Consider the following 22,224-nt stretch of genomic DNA (forward strand, 5'->3'; position numbering starts at 1 on the left):
CTGAGCTCAGAAGGGGTTACTGGAGGGATTGTGGGAGGGGGGGATGGACTAAATGGGTAAAGGGCATTAAGGAATCTACTCCTGAAATCATTGTTGCACTATACGCTACCTAATTTGGATGTAAATTTTAAAAAATTAAAAATAATAAAAATAATTTTTAAAAAAGAAGGGGTTAACGGGGCTTGTGGTGGGGGAGTTAGCTAGAGAGAACTGCTCTTGCAAGGACCTCAAGTGTAGAGGGACTGTAATGTGTTTGAGGAACTGAAAAGCCTGTGGCTGGAACAAAAGGTTTGAAAGAATAAAGCAGCCTCCTGAGTGAAAAGGTGATCACGGAAAAATGACATTCTACTGCTCTGAAAAGTACAGTGCAGAGGATGTGTCGCTCTCGTCCAGACACAGAGAATACCATGGGTGTAGCTCACTATTTGGTAATCATTTCGAGCTCCTCCCTACCCAGGAGAGTAATGACCCAGATTTTTCTCAGCATGATCATGTCCACTTTTGCTATTCTATTATTTTAAGCAAAATACAGATTATTTTTTTCACTGCCAAACTTCTAAACAAGAGCCATGGCCTTAAAAAAAAGCCAATGAACACACACACTCACACACTCACACACTCACACACACACTCCCAGATTTTTTTTCACTGATTTTTCACGTTGAATCTGAATTTGAAATAAATAAATGTAGGCATAAATTGGCTCAAGAAAGAACTGCAAAGATACTACCATTAGGAAAGTAATAGGAATTTGATATTTCAATGTTAAGTTGCACATACACCACCAAAAAGTTCCAAGGAATATACCCTGGTGGCTTTTGTTCTGTTCTGAACTCTGTACATTGCTCTCTGGACATCTAACAGCTTCAGCACTTGCATTCTAATATCTGGAAGGGCCACTGCTCTGAAATGCTATAATCATTCTAAAGTCAAAAGCCATTACATATCCATTTCTGCAATAAAAGGTTACACTCATCTCAGATGATGTCATTTTGTCTGGGCTTCTGCATTCTCAAGGAGAACAATGTGAAGTAATAAGGAATATTAGTCCCAAGGTGACCAGCTTTCTGATTTCTCTCATAGATGTGTGAGATTGGGAGGAAGGAAGGAAGAAAGGGGATGGTGAGCAAGAGATTAAAGTTTAATAAAAAAGATACAATTACAGAATCAATCCGTGCCTTGAAATCAGTTTCTGCCTTGAAATCAGAACGAAATTCTAAGCATTTGAAGAAAGCATTCTAAGCTTTTTAAATAGATGAAAACATATGCTTCACTTCTTGTACATCAAAGACATTTCCAAACTTACTGTGAGCTCTAACTAAAGTGTTCTTGTTTACTTCGTGCATGGTTTCTATACTTTGACAGAAAGGGTCTGCACTCCCGGTTAGGAAGTGTCCAACTACATCTTAACTAGGAAGAAACCTTTCTTGGCCAAGGACTAAATTCTTTGCGAGTTGGTGATTTGTAGTGAAGAAACCCCAAATGCAGTATGAAAAGAACAAACCAGAGTTAACTGTTTTTCTTCATTACCACAACAAAAATAAGGAAATAAAGAGTCCAATTATATTAGAGTATAGTTTGGACAAAACCACAGCTTCTAAAATTAAAACCCCAAAACATTTGCATGGTGGAAAATGTAAATTGTTAATGAACACTGCATCATATCAGTTTCCTGTTCCAGATGGCTCTCTGTTGGGTTGGCAACAAGTCAAGAGCCTGACGAAGAGGTGCAGGCATATGTCTTGTGTTTAAAATGAAAGGAGGAAAAAAAGGAGAAGGGGGCTTTGTTTTATAAACACTTCAGTGAAAATTACCATTCCTTTTGGGACCAATTCAGTCCAGGTGCTAAAGACAGAATAAACAGGCAACACATGAAGGCAGAAAAAGTCAGGCTTCTATGGGAATTACATTCTTGGTTACATTTAAAACTAAATTTCAAAATACAAATCACTATCGCCATGGCTATGCACATATGTTCTCCTTCTGGTTTCTTAAATATTAATCTTTTGTTCTCACATAATAAACTAATATAAGTCAAAGCCTACAGCCTGTTGTGTCCCTTTTTAATTTTCTTCTGCAATAGTAGGCTGAACTGCTTGTACCTAAATGTTTTTATTTTTACCCAAGGTAAAATAGGTCTTTAAGAACCCCTTTTGGTCTCACAGGACCTTCCTTTACATTCTGATTAAAGGTAATTTTACTTTCGAGAGAGACACAGTTTCCTAGAACCTGGGACAGGGATTCAGCACGAACACTCTCAACAACTTCGTTTCCAATGTTAGTTTTTAAAAACCTTATGTTGACAATATACCTACACCTTCCTTATTCTAGGCACTATGACCTTAATAGATAAACTGCCTAAGAGATTTAAAACAAAATCCTACCTGATACCTTTACTTGTGAGGCATATGCAGAATCTGAATTTCTAGTCAGCAGATCATCAAATACACATCAAAATACTAAGAGTATTTTCTCTGGGTAGTGGGTTTATGGGTAATATTTAATTTTATTCTGTTGGTTAAGATGCAAACGCTCTTTAAAGTATTCTACAATGAACAAATGATTTCTGAAGTCAGGAAAAATCCAATTGTAGATAGTTTAAGGAACATACAAATGGAACTTTATAAGTCATCCAAATGACAATCCCTACCCTTCTAAAGCTTATATTCAAAGCAATATAAATAATTACGCAGCTATGCATGACTTGAGTGTGGAGGGGTAATCATATGGTGAAAGCAACTTTATGTCTAAGAATTACTTTAGTTGGTAGTTGCTCTGATGATGTTTTCTAAGATACCAGTGACAATTCTGGGCAATTACTTTTCAGTATACAAATTCTTACTCTCAAAATGACTTATTCAGTTGTCAATGACATCTTCCATTCACAGGTAAAATACCAAACTCAAGAGCCAGAAGACAAGATAGTTGTATTTTTGTAATTCTAAGGATGTAAAATTGGTTTATCAGTGAATGTTCTCAAGAAGCATATGTCAGTATGTCGGTCCTGTAAGTCAGTATCCCTTTCCTTGTAGAATCACTCTAATCCCCATTCTAAGAGGCAATGATGGACTGTCAATCACAGTCCACTGTACATTTCTCCAAATCCTTGCTCCTGCCTCCCTCCCTTCTATCTCCCAAAACAGTTATGGCCACATGACCCAATGTGGCCAGAGGGAACCCCAGTCCCTTGGCAACAGTGGTTGAAATTCAGTCAGCTTTGTTTCCTAGGATTGATCAGAAAAGCCTTTTTTTTTTTTTTTTCCCCTGGGTTGCTATTCTGGAATGACATAAACCAGGAATGGCCTGGGGAGATGAGAGGTCCACAGAGACAGTTGTAATTTGAAAGAATGAGGCCAAAAAAAGATGATGTAAAGAATACTAATCACACTTGTTGGAGTCCCTACCCCAACTCTCCTAAATATAGTTCTAATTTTGGACTTCCCAGATGAGCCAATATGAAAAACAAATACCAACTAGGAAAACATATTAGCAAAATACACGATTAAGTGTTAATAACCTTAATAATCCAAATGCTCTGATTTCAAATCATTAAGGATAAAATGAATAATACAGTAGAAAAAAAAGGAAAGGACCATGAACAGGCAATTCACAAAAGATTAAATGCAAATGGCAAAATCTGTTTTTCATCACTACTCAATAAAATGAAATTTATATGTGGCCTCTGCATTGTTCTTTTTATTTCCAAATTTTCTACAATGAGAAAATCTGACTTCAATAGCAGAGGAAAACCCTTACAGATTTTAAAATATAAAATTAAAGAATGTTAGCCTGGCATCAGATGGCATAATGAATGGGTGGGTAGGCATAAAGAGAAGGCCATGGCCAATATGTGCCTGGGAATAAGAGAGCATCTTTGGACAGATGTAAATAGCATCTCAAAGACAATAGAGGTGGACTGCAGGAGTAGCCAACTCATATAGAGGGTGAAGTTGAGTCAGTGACTCCATTGCTTTCCTCCTGAGATGACAGTGAGATCCTAAAAAAGACAGAATGGTATGCAGGAGAAGCTGATTTAGAAGTAGGGAAGGGAGTATACTGATTCAGTTAAAATAAAAAACCATATAAATTTTGAACCACAGAATTGTAGGAAAAGAAGAGACCTTAGAGTCACCTAATAAGACTCTCATTTTATGATGAGGATCCTGAATCCAAAGCAAGATAAGTGACTTACTTTCAGGTTACATACCTATGGGCATATTTAGGCATTAAAAATTAGGCCCTCTCCCCACTGTACTCCTTTTTTTTTCTTTTCAGTTTTTACCTTTTGATCCCCTTCACCCATTTCTCCCACATCCTAACCCCCACCTCTGGCAACCACCAATCTCTATATCTATAAGCTTGTCTTTTTGTGTTTGTTTGTTTAGGTTCTGGATATAAGAGAGATATTTTTCTTATATCTTATTCTTATTGCACTTAGCATAATGTCCATGAGGTCCATCAATGCTATCACAAATGGCAAGATTTCATTCCTTTGTGGCTGAATAATATTGCATTGTATATATATGTATACACAATTTCTTTATCCATTCATCTGCCAATGGACACTTAGTTTGTTTCTATATCCTCACTATTCTGAATAATGCTGCAATGAACATAGGGGTACATATACCTTTTCAAGTCAGTGTTTTCATTTTCTTAGGATAAATACCCAGAACTGGAATTGCTGGCTTATATTGTAGTTCTATTCTTAATTTTTTGAGGAACCTCCACAATGTTTTCCATAGTGGCTGCAGCAATTTACATACCCATCAATAATGCACAAGAATTCCCTTATTCTCTTTCTTTTCATTTCTTATCTTTTTGATGATAGCCATCCTAAAAGGTATGAGATGATATCTCATCATGGCTTTGATTTGCCTTTCCCAGATGAGTAATGATGTTGGGCATTACTTCATGTACCTAATAACCATCTGCATGTCTCCTTTGGAGAAATATGTCTATTCAGGTATTCTGCCCATTTTTTAATCTGATTTTTTTTTTTTTTGCTATTGAATTGTATGAGTTCTTTATATATATTGGATATTAGTCCCTTGTCGTATACATACTTTGAAATACTTTCTCCTCTCAATAAATTGTGTTTTTTATTTTGTTGATGGCTGCCTTTGCTATGCAGAAGCTTTCAGTATCATGTAGTCCTACTTATTTATTTTTGCTTTTGTTGAGTTTGGTGTCAGATTAAAAATATCATTACCAAGATCTACATCAAGAAGCTTCTGCCTAAGTTTTCTACCAGGAGTTTTATGGTTTCAGATCTAATGTTCAAATTTTTAATCTATTTTGAGCTAATTTTTGTGTATATGTAAGATAGTGGTCAAGTTTCATTCTTTTGCATGCAGCTGTCCAGTTTTCCTAACAACGGTTATTGAAGAGACTGTCTTCCCCCAGTGTATATACTTGGCTCCTTCGTTGTAAATTAATTGATCACATATGCATAGGTATATTTCTAGGCTCTCTATTCTGTTCCATTGGCCTATGCGTCTGTTTTTCCACCAATATCATACTGTTTTAATTACTGGAGCATTGTAATGTAGTTTGAAATAAAAACGCATGATACCTCTTGCTTTGTTCTTTCTCAAGACTGCTTTGGCTATTCTGGTTTTGTTATGTTTCTATACAAATTTTAGGATTATTTGTTATATTTCTTTGAAAAATGCCATTGGAATTTTGTTAGGGATTGCACTGAATTTGTAGGTTGGGATAGTATGGACATGTTAAGAATATTGATTCTCCCAATCAATGAGCACAGAATATCTTTTCATTCATTTGTTTCTTCTTCAATCTTTCATTAATGTCTTATAATTTTCAATATAACAAGTCTTTCACCTCCTCAGTTAAACTTTTTCCTAGGTATTTTATTCTTTTTGACACAATTATTAATGGGATAATTTTCTTAATTTCTCTTTCCAATAGTTTGTTATTAGAGTATAGAAATATAAGAGATTTTGTGTATTGATTTTGTATCCTGCAACTTTAATGAATTTGTTTATTAGTTCTAACAGTTTTTTGATGGAGTCTTTAGGGTTTTTTATATATAATATGTTATCTATCTGCAAATAGTGACAGCTTTAATTCTTCCTTTCTAATTTGGATGCTTTCTTTTTTCCCTAATTGTTCTGGCTAGGAGTTCCAATATTATGTATAATGAAAGCAGCGAAGGTATGCATCCTTGTCTTGTTCTTGATCTTAAAGGAAAGTTTCAGCTTTTCCCGTTGGGTATAATATTAGCTGTGGACTTGTCACATATGGCCTTTATTATGTTGAGGTACATTCCCTCTCTACCCACTTTGTTGAGAATTTTTATCATAAATGGGTGTTGAATTCTGCCAAATACTTTTTCTGCATCTGTTGAGATGATCATATCAATTTTTATCCTTCATTTTGTTAATGTGGTGTATCACATTGTGGATGTTGAACCATCCTTGCATTCCTGGAATAAATCCCACTTGACGGTGGAATGTGATCCTTTTAATGTATTGTTGAATTCAGTTTGCTAACATTTGTTGAGAGTTTTTACATCTAAGTTTATCAGGAATATTATATGGCCTTTAATTTTCTTGTGGTGTCCTTGTCTCCTTTTGGTATCAGGGTAATGTTTACATTGGAAAATGAGTCTGGAAGAGTTCTTTCCTTTTCTATTTTGTGAAGAATTTGAGGATTGGTGTTAATTCTAAATGTTTGGTAGAATTCAACAGAGAAGGTGTCTGGTCCTGGACTTCTGTTTTGGGAAAGGTTTTTGATTACTGATTCAACCTCCTTACTAGTAATTGGTGTATTCCAGTTTTCTATTTCATTATGATTAAGTCTTGTATGTTTCATTATGATTCAGATTGTACGTTTCTAGGAATTTATCCATTACTTGTAGGTTTTCCAATATTTTGGCATATAGTTGTTCACAGTAATCTCTTATAATCCTTTGTATTCCTATGGTATCAATTGTAACATCTCCTCTTTCATTTCTTTTATTTATTTGAGTCCTCTCTTTTTCTTTTCTTGGTGAGTCTACCTAAAGTCTTGTCAAATATCTTTACCTTTTCAACGAACCAGCTCTTAGTTTCACCAATCTTCTCTAATGTCTTTTTAATCACTTTTTAGTCTAATCTTTGTTATTTCCTTCCTTTTGTTAACTTTGGACTTCATTTGTTCTTCTATTTCTATTCCTTGAGGTCTGAAATTACATTGAGACTTCTCTTATTTCTTGAAGCATACATCATAATGAACTTCCCTCTTAGAATTGTTTTTGCTATATCCCATAAATTTTGATATATTATTTTCATTTGTCTCTATGTATTTTTTTTAATTTCTTTTTTCAAATTTCTCCTTTGATTTCTTCATTGGCTCACTAGTCATTCAGTAGCATGTTGTTCAGCCTCTACATATTTGTGATTTTTGAGTTCCCATCTTGTAATTTATTGCTAGTTTCCTACCATTTTGATTGGAAAAATATGTTTGAAATTATTTTGATCCTCTTAAATTTATTAAGATTTGTTTTGTTGCTTAACACATGATCTACCCTGAAAAGTTTCATATGCACTTGAGGAGAATGTGTTTTCTGTTGCTTTTGGATGAAACGTTCTGCATATATCTGTAAAGCCCATCTGTTCTAATGTGTTACTTAATGCTAGTATTTCCCTATTGATTTTCTGTCTGATCTATCTGTTGATGTAAGTAGGGTATTAAAATTCCATACTGTCTTGCTGTCCACTTCTTCCTTTAGGTCTGTTAACATTTGCTTTATATATTTAGGTGCATCTGTGTCAGGTGCATAAATATTTACAAATGTTATAGCCTCTTGATGGACTGACCAATTTATCATTATGTAAGTCCATCTTTGTCTCTTTAAAGTTTGTTTTAAAGTCTATTTTGTTTGATGTAAGTACAATTACTACAGCTTTCTTTTGGTTCCCGTTTTCATAAAATATCTTTTTCTATTCCTTCATTTCCAATCTGTGTGTGTCCTTACATCTAACACGAGTCTCGTATAGGCAGCATGTAGACAGGGGTCTTGTTTCTGTTTGCTTGTTTGCTTGTTTGGTTTTGTTGTTACTGTTGTTGTTTATCAATTCAGCCACTCTATGCCTTTTATTTGGAAAATTTAGTCCATTTACATTTAAAGTACTTACTGATAAGTATTACTTATTGCCATTTTGTTCACTGTTTATTGTCTATTTTTGTAGCTCCTCCTTGTTTCTTTCATCTCCTCTTGGTGTCTTCCTTTGTTGACTGGTGATGTTCTTTAGAGGTATGTTTATATTCCTTTCTCTTCATCTTTTATGTATTTACTATAGGTTTTGCTTTGTGGTTACCATGAAGCTTACATATAACAACTTGTATCTATAGCAGTCTATTTTAAGTTGATGACAACTTAAGTTTGATCCTATTCTAAAACTCAACATTTTTACTCTCCCCCACTCCATTTTCTTTTTTTTTGGGGGGGGGAGGGTTGACCATTTTTCTCCTTTTTTTCTTTTTTAAATTTAAATTTTAGTTAACATACAGTACAATATTCATTTCAGGAGTCAAATTCAGTGATTCATCACTTCCATACAATACCCAGTGCTCATCACAACGAGTGCCCTCATTAGTACCCATCACCCATCTTGCCCATTTCCCACCCACCTCCCCTCTGTCAATCCATAGTTTGTTCTCTGTCATAAAAAGTCTCTTGTGGTTTGTTTCTCTCTTTTCTCTTTTTTCATTTTATGTTTTTGATATCACATTTAACATCTTTTTATCTTGAGTGTCATTTCAATCATAGTTATTTTTACTATATTTGTCGTTTAACCTTCATACTAGCTTTATGATACAGGCATAATTAGGAGTAAAAACTAGCACCCCTCACAGCTGTACTCTTTTCAACCACATGACCCCATCTCTCCTATTTCATCCATGCTACACGTTCAAGAAAACTATTCTTGTACTCCATGCACTCCATTTTTTCTCTTTCATAATTGAGAAATTTATACCCCATGTAATGTGCAATTAATAAGAATCAGCAATAATTAATCTCCATCTGTCACGTTAACAATTACTATTGACCTCATGTGCACACAAATTAGTGAGATGGACAGTACGACTTATACATTTGTGCATATATACACATTAATGCAAGAATATCTGTTCCAGGGTCTTAGTTAAGAATGAGAGTTTTTACAATGTGACATGAAAAAAATTAAGTACTTAAGAAAGAAATTTGTAGTGATCCCTTAATATTTAGCAATATTACTTAACTGGTTAGCTACCTTAATAGGCAGATCTAAATATCTTTCTACATAGCTTATGATGTATTTTAAATATGAAATAAACATTTTAAACCTCACTTGATATAGCTGTTTTGTAATATGTGCTGTGGTTAACTATTCTAATATGTTGGACAGTAAAACTAAATGTAACAGTTCCAACATTTCTCATGGGAGAGATTTAGGGCAGACATGTGTTCTTCATCAGAGTTTCCAGCAGAAATCTTAGAAATCAAGAGGAAAAATAGACCTTATTATACCAAAGAGTGTTGCAAACCATAATAGAAAACAACAGTCTTAAAGTTGTTTTTTGTTTTGTTTTGTTTTGATAGCCCTGAAACAAAAAAAAATCTGAAACAGTAGAAATGAAGGTGTATTCCTTAATGAAAAGTCTAATAACGCCACAATAACTGAGAATCCATAAATCAGAATGAAGGTAGAATCTCTCCTAAAATAAATTTTACCTTACTTCCTGAACTCCTTCAGCTGAATGGGTGAATTCTGTAATCATGGTTTTATACACTATCACCTACTGTAATGAGCTAAAGTTTTCATTCAAGTGTGGGTAACGTGAAGATTGGTGATGAGCTTTTAGGATCACTCTTCCAGTTACTATAGCAACAGCCTTGTCATTGCCAAACCAGGAGGGATGCTGAAGGTCTAAGGAACAACTTCTCAAGGGAATGAGTTTTGAAAATTTGAAAACTATTTTTCAATTGGAATAGTGCTCTTAGGAGCAGTAATCTGCAGAAATGCATAGTCTGAAATTTGATTAATTACTGAGGTAAACCCGTGAGATGAGGAAAAAAGTGCAGAGGTGATAGAGTAAAGGAAGCGTAAGAGGAGAACTTCTTGTTGACTCCTCATCTTTTACAATTTTCTGTTTGGAAGTACTTCATATTTTATTACAAAGACTAACTTTCTACAAGGCTGGGAAAAGCACTTGGCCAACTATGAAAAATGCTTTGTTTGAAAGATATATCTCCACTAACATCCTAAAATGTCTCTGCCTGTGGTAACAGAGATGAAAGTTTTTATAATAAAGTGGCAGACACGAATAGCAATAATAATTTTATATGGTCTGTATTTACCTGAGCTTTTCAAAAGAGGAAAGCTGTCATAAATCATTGCAACTAGATTTTCACTGTTGGTTGTAGAATGTGGCTTTGTTTCACTATGGTTAAGGGCACAAAAATGCTTTCCATTTGGAAAGTAGATCTGAAAGTACCATGAGGTATCTTCCACAACCCATTGAAAAACAAATTCTTGGGGCACCAGCCTGGCTCAATCGGTTGAGCGTCTGACTTTGGCTCAGGTCATGATTTTGCGGTTCATGGGTTCGCACCCCACATCGTGCTCTCTCCTGTCTGGCGCAGGGCCCGCTTCAGATCCACTGTCTCCCTCTCTCTCTGCCCCTCCCCTGCTCATGCTCACTCTCTCTCTCTCTCTCTCAAAAATAAATAAAACATTTTAAAAAAAGGAAAAACAAATTCTTAACTGCTTCCTCATTTGAAGTTGATGAAGAAACTCTCCTCTATTAGGTTTCCTCTGGGGGATGCAAGGGAACCCAGTTGAAAGCTCACTAGATTATGTTTACCTACCCAGTGTCCTTAAGAACAGTGCTTTCCAGTTTTTCAGGTATGGAGTTTGGTGAGTTCTTTATAGATTTTGGACACTAGCCCTTTATCTGATACGTCATTTGCAAGCATCTTTTCCCATTCCGTCAGTTGCCTTTTAGTTTTGTTGATTGTTTCCTTTGCAGTGCAGAAGCTTTTTATCTTGATGAGGTCCCAGTAGTTCATTTTTGCTTTTAATTCCCTTGCCTTTGGAGATGTGTCAAGTAAGAAATTGCTGCGGCTGAGGTCAGAGAGGTTTTTTCCTGCTCTCTCCTCTAGGGTTCTGATGGTTTCCTGTCTCACATTCAGGCCCTTTATCCATTTTGGGTTTTGGGTGTTAAAACTATATGCAAGTTTTGTTTTTTCTTTGTTTTCTGATTCCAGAGCCTTCTGAACAACACACCTGATTAGGAGCACTGATTTGCTCCTAATAGCTTGTATGTGTGCCAAGCTGTTTCATTTCAGTTCACACGTCAGGTACGGAGGCATTGAAGTGGTCAAAGCTCCTGGGAATGGTCGCTTCTGACGAAAAAGTTCTGTCCACTTACCTGGGTACACTATGCAAACATACTCGTTGTCTATGTGTGTCACAATGGGAATATGGTTGGGAAGCACTGCCCTACGTGACACCTAGATGTTATACAAATAACAACAGCAGTGGGAGAAAGCTACTTATTTACAGTGCGTATGGATGGGAAATTAACTCACACGTATAGCATCCTTTTATTTTTAGCAAATTCACTGAGTGGTCAATAGGGCACTTATGTTTATTATCAAGGTTCAAAGACGGATGATATGCCGACTAAGACACACTGCTAGGAAATGACAGAGCCAGGACTTCTGAATCAAGGATTTCTACAGCTTAGCTCTACGCTTTATCTGATACACCCCATTGTACGATGACATTCCAAGTTGACACAGATCTTTAAAATTAGAATTTTGACTTCATTCTCTGAAGAAAGTTCAAATGGTTTTCCTTTGTTTTCTCTTGTGACTGCTATGCAAACACTAGCGTATTTGGAAACTGATATTCTCTTTGAACTCAGCGAGACTCAGAAAGCACACTAACTGACATTTTCAGGCCATACCAATTTTCTTTTTACAGATTCTACTCCTGACACCCAGAGAGCCAGTCCTGGTTATTTTGTGTGAGTAGAAAAGAGAGTTTTTGCCCACCACCCTCCTTAAAACATAGCTATCAAAAGGAAAATAGTATGCTGCCATTGACCATGCTTAAGTTTTGGTTTGTTTTGCCAACTACAATTTCTCATTGTCCTTTCCATAAAAGGGGAGAAGAGGGAGAAATGAAAGAAATTGCCAAAAGTAAATTACATATTCAACATATAAAACACATGAACTTCAAACAGGGCAGTTATTATCAAGAGATATTATTGAAAGATAAAGAATTTAAGTTTGCTACTCCTATTTTCGAAAGCTAGACAGCCAATAGAGTTCAATGACTAGAAATAACATCTTCATTTCTTCATAGCAATGCAGAAACAAAGAGGATACATGCACAAAAATAGGAAGGTATGATGAAACATCTATCAGCAGCTGTTATAGACAGAGTAAAAAGCATAGGCAAATATCTACATTATTAACCAAATATTAATTCAGCATTCATAAAATAACATGATGGAATGATTGAGCATGCATGGCATACAACGGTACGTGTAAGCAAGCGTGAGTTACAAGATATAATAAACGCAATGGTTATGGAAGTGAGCCTGTGGCAGACTTAGAATCTCTTGTTTAAAGGCCTGGGCTCCAGATCTAGAACACCTGGGTCCAAATCCTGATCCTTTCACTTTTGGGTGATGATCACCTACTTGAGTTTTCAGTACAGAAAAAGTATTGTTTTCTTGATTCTCTCAACATTGAGATTAGTAAAGTTACAATATAAAATGTGGAATTCTACTGATTAATTGCCTGCTTTCAATAATACTTTTAAACCAAATGTCACCAACCCCAAAACGTGCACAAGGCATAAAAGAAATTCCGCCACCCAGTAACAAGTGAGCCAAGACTATAAACTGGAATAACATAAACGCAACACTGTCTGCAAGTTCATGGTAAACGCCAGGTCAACCTAGATCCACAACAGGCCAAGCGTGTGGAAGGCAATCTGGAAGGCAATTCTGTTCTTTCAATATATACTGTGCCTGGGTGGCTCAGTCGGTTAAGCGTCTGACTTTGGCTCAGGTCATGATCTCCCAGTTCGTGGGTTCGAGCCCAGCGTCGGGCTCTGTGCCGACAATTCAGAGCCTGGAGCCTGTTTCAGTTTCTGTGTCTCCCTCTCTCTCTGCCCCTCCCCTGCTCACACTCTGTCTCTGTCTCAGAATTAATAAACATTAAAAAAAAATTAAAAAAAAAAGATAATATCCAATATATACTGGAATATCCCACCTTCTTCTATGAGATTGAGTCACTGCTACTCCAACACCATCCTACTGCTTTTTGTCCTGAGATATAAAGTCTCGTCAGTAGCTACCTGGTAACATAAACACTACACTTCTCAGGACATCTGACTAGCCAACATACTTAATAAGGGGCAGATCTATGGCCAAGGAAAAGTCTATCATCATAAATAAAGCCTTTTGGTGTCCACAGAGGTTGATCAACACATATGTATTCCACTGGTAAGTTCACTTATGCCAAATTTAAATAGTGCATCTTATCCACTCTGTTTAAACTTTACATGCAAAGTTAATCTGGGTAGGAATGTATACTTTGTATTGCAAAATAATATGTCTCTAAATTGTTTAAATATACTGAAACTCTCACAAATTCTTATTTTGAAGCTTCATTTGCTAAACCTACTCATTTTCTTGATACAAACATGAATGTACAGAAGTGTTTTTAAATGTGAAGTCACATTTAAAAGCAAGAAAATGCAATATCCTAAGCAATCATAAATAGAGAAACTAATAAAGAGTGAAATGCTGGGTCAATAAACACCTTGAACAAATATTAAATGAATACTCTTACAGCATGATTTCAATTCCCAAAATAATATAGTAACATACTAACGTTACAGAAAAGCCATCCAAATAACCTCAGCTAAAACAAACCATCTTTGTTGTCTGTTTCTGAAATTATGCATTTTAAGAATAATTTCCAACTAAATTCTCCTAGCTTTGAAATTTACTCTGAATCAAACTACTATTCAAGGCACTATATAAACCATATTAAACTTTTCTAAGTCAATCTTCATTTATAGCCCAACAAACACACGTAATCACATATAGTGCTATAACTTAATGAAATGTGAGCGAATTCCACAAGTTTTCCTTAAGCACGTTTTTAAGTTGGCAGATACATTCTATGCGAAGCAAGAAAATGTTTTATTTTTGTGGAAACTTCACTGGGTTTCCATCTTGTCAGGGTTTTGTTTGCCATAACCAAACACAGAAAAGGTCGGCAGGTATGCACACGTGCATAGAGCACCAAGGTCAACAACTACACAGGCTCATGCTGAGCCATCTGGAAAATTCTGTCAGGGAGGCACAACAGGCAACAGGAGGAAAAGTTGGAAAATACATACTGTGCCTCTGCGGAGCCTTCCTGAATGGAGAGGTCTACACACACCTATACGCACACATTCATGAATGCATGGAAACTCGGTAGGTTTTTAAAGGACTGAAGTTTTGCATGTAAGCTTCAACAGTTTCTCACTCTTAAACAGACCTGGGCTCAATCCATACCAATGGAAATAAACTTTGTACAAAAAACCCCACAAAAACAAAAACAAAAAAAAAACCCATAAATGATATGGAGTTTGATAAGAAACACAGAAATGAATGTCTCCATGAGTTACATCATAGTAAAATGGTTACATTTTGTGATATTTAACTATATATTTTCCCCAAATCAGCCACTAATAGTATGTTTTAGATATTATTTGAGATACTACCAATTAATTCAGATTCAAAACGAAAGATGAGAAGTCAAAAGTATGAAAGTACTCTTGAAAATTGCTATTTTCAATCCTATGACATTGGGTAGCATCTTAGGGCAGGTTTGTGCATCGGTGTGTGTTTTTTTTAAAGCTTGAAATGACTATTTCAAAGAAAATATGTCAATAGAAACCTTTTTGAATAGGCTTCCCTGCATTTTATTTTTTCTTAAAGATATTATACCCTGTGAGAATTTTGCTATTTTAACAAGGCTCTAAAAATAGGAGCTGTGGCAGGCAACTAGAAGGCCATTTCACTACAACTGGTGGGGCGGGGGGGGGGGGGACACTGCAATGAAAACCTAGTCCTAAAGGCTGGCTAGCATTCATCAGGCCTCGTAAAATTCCAGACAACTCCAAAGAACATGGTTACATCCTCTTCCTAAAATGCCTTTATTTTTAAACCCTTTTCTGTGTCAGTGATTTTTATGTCCTGTATTTTTTATTAAACACTCACCTGTGATTTTTTGCAGCAAAGGTGACAATTCAGACTCTTCACAGAAGACCTGAGCCAATGCTTTCTTCACTTTTTCTTCAGCTTCCCCCAGGTCTTTGTCCACTGTAAACTCTCCACCAACAGAGTAAATATATATCAGGAGGATCAACAATTCTTCAGGGCTGTAATCATTGTCGGTCCTTTGGTTCAAAGGCTTCATCATGGGCAGCAGCTGATTTAACACAACAGACATGGTTGACTCCCCAATGCTCTGGAATAAAAGGTGGTAATATGAAAATACATCATTCTTATACAAAGATGTAATTTATGCATCGCATCAGTCCAAAGATATCTTGCAAACAAGTTTGTGATGTTCACTGACTATGTTGCCTTTTATTTGTTTGCTTCTTGTCCTGGAGAGAAAGCTGCAAGAAATTTGGCATTAGATTGATGGTTTGGAATGATCTAGTTTATAACACTGCACTAGTCAAGTTGCAGAACCTTTTATATTATCTCACATATTGCTTAAACAAATAAGAATCCATTAGTTTTATAAGTGTAAGTACTTCAGATACTAGAATTTTAAATTAAAAAATGTATTTTTAAAGCAATGATTAAAAACAAAAACATGTCAGCATCTATATATGTAAACACATGCTGACATTCAGAGGAATTGCCTTAAATTTTACAGCATATTCTTTTTAATATTCTCTATGTTTGGCAAATAGTAGTCAAGAATAGATTTTTTAGGGGCGTCTGGGTGGCTCAGTTGGTTGGGCGTCTGACTTCGGCTAAGGTCATGATCTCATCATTCGTGAGTTCAAGCCCTACGTCAAGCCCTGTGCTGACAGCTCAGGCAGAGCCTGGAGCCTGCTTCGGATTCTGTGTCTCCCTCTCTCTCTAACCCTCCCCCACTCTCACTCTGTCTCTGTATCTCTCTCTCTCAAAAATAAATAGTAAACATTAAAAAAAATTTTTTTAGAGAATAGATTTTTTAATTCCAAAATCAAAGTTTGTTTTTATTTTCATGTAGTCTTTAAATTTTTAACATTTTGATTCCTAATAGTTAACATACAGTGTTATATTAGTTTCAGTGTACAATACAGTGATTCAACAATTCTATACATTACTCAGTGCTCATCATGATTAAAGTGTACTCTTAATCCCTTTTACCTATTTCACCCATCCCTCCACCCACCTCCCCTCTGGTAACCATCAGTTTGTTCTCTATAGTTAAGAGTCTGGTTTTTTGGTTTCTTTCTTTGTTTTATTTCTTAAGTTCCACACATAAGTGAAATCATATGGCACCTATCTTTCTCCGACTGACTTATTTTGCTTAGCATTATAGTCTCTTGCTCTATCCATATCAATGCAAATGTTAAGATTTCATTCTTTTTATGGCTGAGTAATATTCCACTGTATATATACATCACATTTTCTTTATCCATTCATCTATCAGTGGACACTTGTCTTGCTTCCATAATTTCGCTATTGTAAATAATGCTGCAATAAACATAGGAGTGCATATATGCTTCCAAATTAATATTTTTTATTCTTTGGGTAAATACCCACTAGTGCAATTACTGGATCATAGGATTTTTTTATAACAATGAAAAGTCATTTTCTGCTAAATCTGGTGAATAGAATAAGGGATCAAACTGGGCAATGTCACTTAAGGTTCAAGGTATCTTTGGGTGGATCTGAAGATAATTTATCTTAAAACTTAAAATTTTTTTCCTTTTAGCTCTTCCACTAATTTCACGAGTGATATTTAGCAGAGAATTTCAAAATTCCTTGCATATGATAACAGTACTGCATTTCTGGAGTCACCTAATAACTTCCAGGTAACTATACCATGTCTCACACAAATTCTGAGATTTTTCATAAACAGATAAATCCCCATTTTAAATAATGTTTTATTTAACCTATAATATAAAATAATCCTATAAAATAAAACTCAACTACTTGTACTTATATTAAAATCAGGGAGCAAATGACTACAACTTGCAACTTTCATGCCATTCATTCAAAAGGGTTCATTAAGCACTTACTATATTCCAGGTATTATTCTGGGTCTAGGGATGCAGCGGTGAAGAAAACAAATTCCCTGCTCTCACACAGCTTACATTCTAGTTGGGTGAAACAGACAATTAAAAATCTAAAGAAGTAAAATATATAGTATACTAGATGGTGGGCACAGCTACGGAGAAGAGTAAAGCAGAAGAGAAGAAAGATGAGACTTTAGGGTGTGTGCGTGCGTGTGTGTGTGTTTAAGTGTGTGAAAATGCAATATTTTAAAAGGAAAAGCCAGGTTATGAAGGGAGTGTTGGAATAAAAAAATGGCCTATAGAAATGTTCTCTCTTTGAATGAAGTTGATGGCGAGCAGCTGGATGTGATTCTATATTGGGATGATTACTCCAAAATGAACTTTTCTAGTCAAGTCATTTCCACACCTGGAAAAATTTGGATATATCATCTCAAGGTTAAGGTTCACAATTATATTATTTGGTACACGAAAAACAGCTGTTACCATTTATTTCCACTAAAAAACTTGGATGTTCACAATGCACCAAACAAAAACAAAATGATAAGTCTTTGGAATGAATAGGTTCAAATGGAAAAGAACAGGAAGATTTTACTGCTACATGGTGACAAGACATGATTTACCAAGTATAAACACACCCACTTCTCAAAGGAAATGGCTGAAACATTTGAAGGCATCCTAGGACCGTCCTATTGCCTCAGGAGTCTCTGGAGAAAAACATTCAAGTGTTCTTTGCTTTACAAGCTGCCCAGAGCAATTTATAATAAAGGAGCTGTGTGGTTGGCCTGTTAGAAGTGGGGCCATGGGGGCTACAGCTTTCATTTTTCCTTTTTACCCTATCACCAACATCTTGGATAACATTAAGCAGATTCCTTCATTGCTTTATATCCCATTTCTAAAAAACAGGTATATGCATCAAGTATCTAGCCTATGGGAGCCCTTTTAAGTCTTTTCCCAGAGCAAAAGGATTTTTAAAAGATAGTTATAAAAAGTAAAACAACATAATCACCATAATCATTTGAAAAGATTTACCCACTAACATCTGGCCATGAGAGCATCATTTTAAAGTTGTTGATCTAAAATATATTGCCAGAGAACAAGCTCCCTCACTAATGACACTCTAGCAAATTTCTGTTAGCTAGGTAATACCTGTGCACCCTAATTTCTAAAATTACATTCTAATCTGCTTCAAGCATTCCCAAAAGCTAATTATTGAGTTGAATACAAAGCCAAGAATATTTGCTAATCAGTCTTAAAGAGGCATGTGATGTGGTGGAAATAGAGACTCCATTTCAAACACCCAGATCCAAACCTGACTGTACCACTAACTAGTTCCTTAACCTCGTAGGGTCCCAGTGAACTCATATCTCTTCATCTCTGAAATGACATGATGTGACTAGAGATGGCTCAGTTCTTAAGCCATATTTATGCCAAGGTCTCCAGTTTCACCTTTTTCTCCTTTTTTTAAAAAAAAAAAAACATTATCATTGGTGATAGTAGGTAATGAATCATATTTCCTTATTGGCTACCAAGAAAAATACCAATGCTCAAAAAAGAAAAGCTTTCCTGCAGAAACAAATGTAGACAGAGAAATATCATAGATATGTGTATAACATGGGCTGATATACATACATCTATTTCCTAATTCTGCCACTGTGAGAATCTAGAAGTAATGACACCCTGGTAGCAATGAGCACAGCCAGGGGTCAGATCTTGGTTTCTAACATCATTCTCAAATAAAAGGAATCAGGAGTCCTCAGAGAAATGGCTGATTCTAGGGATAAGGTAGGGAAAATATAAGAAGAACTTGGAAGATCTTGTTGTGCCAGAAAGTAAGGAAGTCCATAAAAAACAAAAGGATGGGGCATGTCAAAAGGACACAAGAGACAACTGGAAGGCCTCCCCATGGCCAAAGCGGAAACACTTTGAGCAAGAAAATAAAGTAGTAATGGATTAGAACTCAAAGTCCAAAATAAGTGTGCTTTGTGCCATACTGATATAAATAAGTGATGGCATAAATACATACATGCATGCATGCATGCATGCATACATACAGAACAGATAGATGTTTTTTACAGAATTCCAAACAACTTATGAATTAGATGCATGCATACATACAGAACAGATAGATGTTTTTTACAGAATTCCAAATAATTTATGTAGATACTGCCCCCTCCAGAAGGTAGAGCTTAATCCCTCCTCTTCTTAAGTGTGGGCTGTACATAGTGACTTGCTTCTAAAAAATTGTGTATGGAAAGAAGAGGGAGGAGAAGTTTACCCTAGAAGATCAAGGTTAACATCACCCGTGATAAACTCAAATGATATTATGTGCCCCTAATATGATATGATGAGAATGGCACTTCACTTTTGTGGTATTCTTCTCCCAAACACATAACCCCACAATAAAAACATCACATAAATACCAACTGAGGAACATTCTACAAAATGTTCCTGGAACAGAAAAAGAATGTTGGGGGGACAAAAAACCACTAGGTGAAATGAGAATAAAATCTGGAGTTTACAGTTAATAATAATAATGTACCAATATTGGCTTCTTTGTTTTGCTAAGTACTGTAAGATCTTAACAATATAGTGAGGATATGCAGAACTCTCTACTATCTTGACAACTTTTCTATAAATCTAAAAATATTCTAAAGTGAAACATTTATTGGCAAGGGGAGGGCCAGAGGAGGAGAGGGGAGGAGAAGGGAGTTCGAGGGAAGGGAGGCAAATCCAGGTACTTTTGGATCTCCTTCAGTCAGACCGAAAATTCCAGGCAAGACAATTTCAGCTGATAAGAATTCCTCACAAACAGAACCATCAGCCAAGATAAGGGACTGGCTCAGGAAGCAATGAACTTTCCATCAATGGCAAAGGGAGGCAGGGGGATTGTCTGGCAAGGATGAACCAGAGGGAATCCTATGCACATTGGCTTAGAACTAGACCCTCCTAGTACTACCCATAAAAGCATGGCTCCAGACTGGATATATATCCATTTTCTGATATTCTCTGCTTTTAGAATGAAACCTCAACAAGAAGAAGGAAAAGATCAGTGAGACCCTGGATTGAAACCTTTCTAAAGGTGAAAGAAAGAATCTGAGTAGGATTAATCATGAGAGTATGGGAATAAAAATAGATGCCTGCACTTACCAGCTGGGTGACCTGGGGCAACTTAATGTAAGTCCCAGGTTCCTCACCTGCAAAATGGGCAAAATACCACAAATGCCCAAACAGTAAACTACTTTGTGACTTAAAATAGAGTAATCCCCACAATGGGGTATTGTGTTGGTGAGGACTCAGGCATAAGAGGACACCCTCTTTTCTGAGGGTTACTTTTGGGGAAAACACTTGACCTTACATTTGAAGAGAGACAACCATAGCTTTTGCTTCACAAGGTTGCTCTCCAGATTTAATAACAGAAGTAAGTCACCAAGCACAGTGCCTGGTGCATGGCCCCTGACACATATGAACCGATTGCTACTACTATGACCTCCTACCCCATGGACTCCTTTCCTACCCAGTAGAAGTGATTAAGATGACTGGTAGGGAATTCAAAACCTTCTAGGAATAAGAAGTTCATAGTCTCGAAGGAGAGAGGGGCAGCCTACCAGTACTGGATGTGACACCACATCTGGGAACGTAACTGCAAAGTTAGTCAAAGGTTAAAGGCAATATAAACATTATTAAACACTGCCATTAAAACACACACACACACACACACACACACACACAGCAAACCACAACCAAAGCAAAAAAAAAAAAAAAGCTTCTTTATAAAGTACCAGGGATTAAATTTCTCACTCATTTTGATATAAATGAGCCAACTAGTAGGAGGTGGGAGACTAGAGCTGTGTCTAGAGTAACAGAACTTTCTTTTAATTTTAATTCTGCAAGTCTGGAGCTCCTGTTATTTTTGAGTGAGTCCCCAGTAACTCCACACAAAAGGCTCTCTGTAAAATGCATGTTGTCTTTAGAAAGGCCTTTTTTTTTTTCTTGGCTGAATTGAAACACCTCTGCAGAGTCAGAGTCAGGCTCTGTGGGGGCTACGTCTGCAGGCACGGGAGCACACAGGCCATCTGCTTTGTGGCTACAGAGCGGGCAGGGCTGGCTCCGTCCTCGCTCCTCTGCGGTGCGGCCTGCAGAACCTCAGTGAAACTCAAAGCCACTCTAACCTGAGGCTGGAGAACCCATCTCTGCAACTCCTCCCAGGCATAGTTGGGTCCCTGGATGCAGCCTAGTAAATGTTGCCAGGGGCTTGAGGGAGTGCCTAAGACCCTTCTACCCCAAAACATCACTGGCCATCCCTACATTAATACCATTAATACAGGTTTTTTTTTTAATTCATCTATTGTTTAATTTACATCCAAGTTAGTTAGCATATAGTGCAACAACAATTTCAGGAGTAGATGCCCCTTACCCATTTGGCTCATCCCCCCTCCCACAACCCCTCCAGTAATCCTCTGTTTGTTCTCTATCTTTAAGAGTCTCTTATGTTTTGGGGCGCCTGGGTGGCTCAGTCGGTTAAGCGTCCGACTTCAGCTCAGGTCACGATCTCACGGTCCGTGAGTTCGAGCCCCGCGTCGGGCTCTGGGCTGATGGCTCGGAGCCTGGAGCCTGCTTCCGATTCTGTGTCTCCCTCTCTCTCTGCCCCTCCCTCGTTCATGCTCTGTCTCTCTCTGTCTCAAAAATAAATAAACGTTAAAAAAAATTAAAAAAAAAAAAGAGTCTCTTATGTTTTGCCATTAATACAGGTTTTAAATGCCCATGATGAAAGTCATTCTGCTTATTTGCGGGAAATGGACTTCTGGGATATGCCCCAGGCAAAATGCAAAAATGTAACTTGGTTAACTTGGTATGTGTGAGGATAATTCGTTGATGCACTCAGGAATTCATCAACAAATGTTTATCGTACATA

General features: G+C 36.5%; 1 protein-coding gene across 1 annotated transcript in view; it reads right to left on the reverse strand.

Moving 5' to 3' along the window:
- Positions 1 to 22,224, reverse strand: part of SCFD2 (sec1 family domain containing 2) — a 390,123-nt gene that overhangs the window by 217,657 nt on the left and 150,242 nt on the right. Inside the window, exon 5 of the mRNA XM_047090699.1 lies at positions 15,286 to 15,535. Coding sequence (XP_046946655.1) covers positions 15,286 to 15,535 — 250 coding nt within the window. The remainder of the gene's footprint in view (positions 1 to 15,285; positions 15,536 to 22,224) is intronic.

Source organism: Lynx rufus, unplaced genomic scaffold, assembly GCF_022079265.1.
Source record: "Lynx rufus isolate CCGP_SWC_20201006 ecotype Redwood Valley unplaced genomic scaffold, mLynRuf1.p SCAF_3, whole genome shotgun sequence".
Taxonomy (NCBI): Eukaryota; Metazoa; Chordata; class Mammalia; order Carnivora; family Felidae; genus Lynx; species Lynx rufus.